Source organism: Myotis davidii, unplaced genomic scaffold (assembly GCF_000327345.1).
Source record: "Myotis davidii unplaced genomic scaffold, ASM32734v1 scaffold1055, whole genome shotgun sequence".
NCBI lineage: Eukaryota > Metazoa > Chordata > Mammalia > Chiroptera > Vespertilionidae > Myotis > Myotis davidii.
In genome coordinates this window covers 662,693-668,098 of record NW_006286477.1, presented here as the reverse complement: position 1 = coordinate 668,098, position 5,406 = coordinate 662,693, and the positions used below count along the sequence as shown (strand labels likewise).

Below are 5,406 nucleotides of genomic sequence, written 5' to 3'. Positions count from 1 at the left end.
GAGAAGACACGGAGCGCACCGGTGCCGGCGTTCGCCGAGGGCGAAGATCCCCCTCAGACCTGAGCACCGCCGCCGCCGCGTGTGGCCGGGAGCGATAGTCGGGTCTCCCTAACCTCTTAGCGGGTTTGTGAGTCGCTGGCCGGGGGCTGCCCCCCCCCGTCCGCACCCCATGCACCCTCCGGTTGCAACAGGAGCCCGTGCCGCTTTCCACACCCGCCTCCGTGGCCGCCTCTGCGCCCGGGGCTTGGTTTTCTGTGGTCACCGCACATCGGAAAGCTTCCGCCCGGGATCGCCTTCCCGGTCCTAGGCATCAGCCTTACCTCCGGTTTTTATACTGCATTTTAGTTTTTGTACTTAAAAGGAATATTGTTATGTTTTTGTCCTGTTTCCAGTGTAAACATGTATGGAAATCAGGAGAATTCATATGCACAGGAAACGTTTGCTGTCTAATTTTTCCGAAGAGACTAGCTTAGGTTGTTGGGGATGTTGTTATTGTTTAAAGGTGTGATGTAACCTGATTGCAGTGAGGAGCTGAATGTATGACTAATCCTGAATTAAATGTAATCACTCGTGTGTGTTTTTTATTTATTTTTATTTTTTTATTTTTTAAAATATATATTTTATTGATTTTTCACAAAGAAGAAGGGAGAGGGATAGAGAGCTAGAAACATCGATGAGAGAAATTGAACAGCTGCCTTCTGCACGCTCCCCACCGGGGATGTGCCCACAACCAAGGCACATGCCCCTGACCGGAATCGAACCCGGGACCCTCCAGTCCACAGGCCGACACTCTGAGCCAAACCGGTTCGGCTCGTGTATGTTTTTTAATTAAGGAGAACATATCGTCATTTCCATTTGTATTATGTCAAACCAACAAGTATAAAATGTGCAAACTTTGGTTCCTCCAGTGATGCCTCGGTTTTCTTTCTTTTCTTCTGTATTCACGTTAAAAGAACCAAAGCTGCTTTGAATGTGTACAGCAGAGTCCGTGCTGCTGCGGTGACGTGCCGCTTGTCTGTCTTCCAGGCATGTGGGCGCACTCCATGACGGTGCAGGACTACCAGGACCTCATCGACCGCGGGTGGCGAAGGTGAGCGCAGCACCGGAGCTTCTCCCTTACTCGGGCTCTTCTTCGTGGAAAAATACACCGTTTTCTTTAAGAAGTTTTTCTGCTGTGGAGAAGAGGTTTAAGACTTTTTTTTACCCCTTTATGTAATGACTTTGTTCTCTTTTTAATGATGTTTACTAGGAAAACTTCAAATATATACATAGAAGGTACATTATGATGAAGCTCATGTATCTATCACCAAGATTCAACAGTTGTTAACATTTTGGCAGTCTTGTTTCATCAATTCTTTTTTTTTTTTTAAAGTATGGTGTGTTTTTTAAATCTTTTTTTTTAAATTTTATTGATTTGAGAGAAACATCAATGGGATAGAGGACACCGATCAGTTGCCCTCCCTCCCACACCCCCAACAGGGGATGGAACCAGCAACCTTTTGGTGCCTGGGACGATGCTCAACCAACTGAGCCACACTGGCCAGGGCTCATCAGTTCCTTTTGGTCCCTGCAATGGACTGAATGTCTGTGTCCGACCACACTTTACAGCTTCAGGCCTAACCCCGTTGTCATGGTGTTGGGAGGTGGTCGGCCTAGATGGAGCCCTCGCGAGTGGGATTGGTGCCCTGTGAGAGCGAGCTCCCTCCCCTTCTCCCACGCGAGGCTCCCGGAGAACAGGAGCCAGGAGGCTTGTCTTCATGAGACGGACCTGCCGGGCCTGGTCGTGGACGTCCCAGCCCCCAGAACGGGAGGAATACATTTGTTGTTTAGAAGCCACTCAGAGTATAGCACTTCGTGGTAGCAGCCCAAGTGGACTTCTCCCCCCACAAAATAATTTTAAGCAGATTTCAGGTGTCATGCCAGTATACCTGTAACAAGTGTGGTTTCTAAGAGGGAAGGTTTCTTTTTCCTTTGCAAGATATCCACAATACCATTTGCTATACCTTACAAAATTAGTAATTCTTTATCTGTTACCTAGTTTTGGTTAGATTTTCTGCTCATCTCAGATGTGTGTGTTTTTAACAATTGATTTATTTGAATCAGGATTCCATTAAGGCCCACACATTGCATTGCCTTCGATGGCTAAGATTGCTTTGGAAGTTATTTTTTACGTGGATTCTTTAAAAGTAACTATTAGGTAAAGTTCCTTACATAGTAGTATGAGCAGTTAAGTGCCCTGTGCCAATCAAGAGACCTGGGATTAAGCACAGCAGATGAAACTTCACAACTTCCCTTAAACTTAATAACAACGGAGTTCAAAAGTAGACACAGGCCAGGTGCCAAAGGACCTTGTGTGCCATGATAAGGAACCTTTTTAAAGGCAGAAGGGAACCTGCCGGCTGTGTGTCCCACAGGAATGGGACGACACTTGAGTTTTGGAAATCATTGTTTACGTAGCAGAGGCGTGTGTCTGAGGGGTGACCCAAGAGGCAGAAGACAGGCTCCAGGACGATGCAGTGCTGGGGTGTGAGGCATCAGCAGTGGCCAGAGGCAGGAGGGACAAGTTGAAGGTTTATTTTTTAAATATATTTTTACTGATTTTAGAGAGGAAGGGAGAGGGAGAGAGAAACATCAATGATGAGAGAGAATCATTGATTGGCTGCCTCCTGCACGCCCCGTACTGGAGGTGTGCCTGCAACCAAGGTACATGCCCTTGACTGGAATTGAACCCAGGACCCTTCAGTCTACAGGCCAGTGCTCTTTCCCAGGGGTCCTCAAACTTTTTAAACAGGCGGCCAGTTCACTGTCCCTCAAACCGTTGGAGGGCCGGACTATAGTTTTAAAAAAAAACTATGAATAAATTCCTATGCACACTGCATATATCTTATTTTGAAGTAAAAAAACAAAACGGGGACAAATACAATATTTGTATTTGCATGTGGCCTGCAGGCCGTAGTTTGAGGACCCCTGTTCTATCCACTGAGCCAAACTGGCGAGGGCTGGAGGTTCATTTTAGAAGATGACAGGAAATAGCGCTCATTAGAGGGAGGAGTCTAAGATGACCCCTCGGTGCCTGGCTCTGAACTGAATCTTTGGGCTGCCCTACAGTATGCCACAGACGGGCAGCGTAACAGAAATGTGTTTTCTCGCAGAGCTGGAGGATCCAAGTTCAAAACCAATGTGTCCAGAGCTCTGGTGTCTACTGCGGCCTCTGTGGCTTGCACATGGCTGGCTCTCCCTGTGCACACACGGTCCTTCTCTGGGTGGGCATCCCTGGTGCCTCATCTCTGTGTTTCCATTTTCTTTTCTCATAAGGACACGTATCAGATTGGATTATGGCTCATCTTAACAGCTTCTTTTTAGCCCAGTCACCTCTTTAAAGGCCTTATCTGCAAACACTCTGGGGTGCTGGGGGTTAGGGCATCAACATTTGAATTTCAGCCCCACAATGTCGTGGCTCTGCCGTTAACTGAGCTCTAGAAAGCGTGAGAGGAACAGGTGGATGTGGGCACTTTGTGCATGGAACCCCCAAGTGTGGCTGTCAGGCAGCAGCGGGCCTGGGTCCCACCGTCTCCAGGGCAGAGGATCTGGGTGGTAGCTCAGGGCTGGCAGGGGTGGCAGGTGCTGATGAGGAGGTGGCTGAGGGGGTGGTCTGGGAGGACCTGGGTCAGGTCTAGTCGGAGAAGCTGGCCTCTGGCCTCAGCACACCCACGCTCAAGATGTCGCTTAGGAAGAGTAACTAAACTAAATGCGTTTCTGTGCTATTGATTAGATTTTCCCCAGTTAAGTTTGTGTTTCTGTGGTAATCTACTTTGGTATACATGAGAAATATGTAAGAAATTAACAAAACTTTATAATTTTAGAAGTGGGAGATATGTGTACAAGCCTGTGATGAATCAAACGTGTTGTCCTCAATACACTATAAGGTAAGAATTTTGATTAATAGAAAGAGGCTCCATAATATGAAGATTGTGTATAGTTTTTTAGTAGAGTTTTGCTTGTTTTAAATATTAATTTTCATTCTAAGTAGACATTCTTTTTAAAAATATATATATTTTATTGATTTTTTTTACAGAGAGGAAGGGAGAGGGATAGAGAGTTAGAAACATCGATGAGAGAGAAACATCGATCAGGTGCTTCCTGCACATCCCCCACTGGGGATGTGCCCGCAACCAAAGTACATGCCCTTGACCAGAATCAAACCTGGGACCTTTCAGTCCGCAGGCCAACGCTCTATCCACTGAGCCAAACCAGCTAGGGCTAAGTAGACATTCTTTATAAGGAAGAGCAAATGAGTTAGGGCTTTTCCACATACTGCTGCTATATTCATGTGGTGATCAGAAGCTTTTAGTAGTGCTTAATTGGTTCACATCTATCTATATAAAAGCCTAAGCAACTGTTTGGTGCCTGTGGCATGCACTGACCATTGGGGTAGATGCTCAATGCACAGGTATGGAAACATGGAACAGATTGATGAATCTCAGAGGGGAGGAGGGAAGGGCGGGAAGAGATTAACCAAAGATCTTATATGCATACTAGAGGCCCAGTGCACAGATTCATGCATGGGGGTGGGGAGGGGGGATCCCTCGGCCTGGCCTGTGCCTTCTCGCAATCCGGGACCTCTTGAGGTATGTCAGGCTGCCGGTTTTGGCCTGATCCCTGGGGGCTGACCCCACTGGTAAGCACAAATCTGTGTACCGAGCCTCTAGTATAAATATATGAAAAAATATCCTCTTCATTTGGCAGTGATACCATGAAATATTGGTAAATACTCAAATTACTTTTAGATATCAAATTTTTACAGGTTTTAGCTCAGGGCTTTCCCTGTTCTAGCATATAACTTAACGCCGTGCCTGCATTCCGGCAGCGCTAGGTCGGATTCTCTGGGAAGAAGAGCAGCAGGAGAGGTCAAGCCTGAACTGCCACATGCATTCAGAGTCCACTTTTCTTTATTAGAAAGCTTAAACGAAAAACTTTTATTTTCCTACAGAATGCTCAATTTTTCATAATCTTTTGGGTTTACCCTCTGCCCCCTTTACCACATCCTAATATGAAAAGATGTTCTCTCTCTGGCCCGGTAGCTCAGTTTTTTTGGTGCCTGTCTTTGTAGCAGGCCCTCCTCAAGTGTCTGGCAATTCCAGCTTTCCAGGGTCCCCTTGGGGATCTGTGTACCGTGCGGGTCTTGCTTACTGTGGGCCTTGAGTAGGGGTCTGGCTGGGCTGTTCTGTTGGGATCCCCCATGTCGGTGCTTTCAGATCTGATCACATTTGGAGAGAAGCCCTCACCTCCAGGAGGTCTCAGTCCCGTGCTCCCCGCGTGCGTGTAGCCCCCGTGGAAGAGACTGTTTCTCTCTTTACTGGGCTGTGAGGGAGTCCTCTGTGCAGGGCGGGGGAGGGCACCTGACAT

At 47.2% G+C, this 5,406-nt stretch overlaps 1 protein-coding gene across 9 annotated transcripts in view; it reads left to right on the top strand.

Moving 5' to 3' along the window:
* Positions 1-991: 991 nt before the first annotated feature.
* ATE1 (arginyltransferase 1) overlaps positions 992-5,406 on the top strand; it is a 50,599-nt gene continuing 46,184 nt past the window's right edge. For 7 of the 9 annotated variants that reach the window (XM_015560169.1, XM_006757953.2, XM_006757952.2 and 4 more), the window contains exons 1-2: positions 994-1,090; positions 3,864-3,926. In XM_015560169.1, coding sequence (XP_015415655.1) covers positions 1,029-1,090; positions 3,864-3,926 — 125 coding nt within the window. In that variant the 5' untranslated portion in view covers positions 994-1,028. Of the gene's footprint in view, positions 1,091-3,863; positions 3,927-5,406 lie in introns of all 9 variants that reach the window. The other 2 variants (XM_015560170.1, XM_015560171.1) reach the window with 1 other exon arrangement.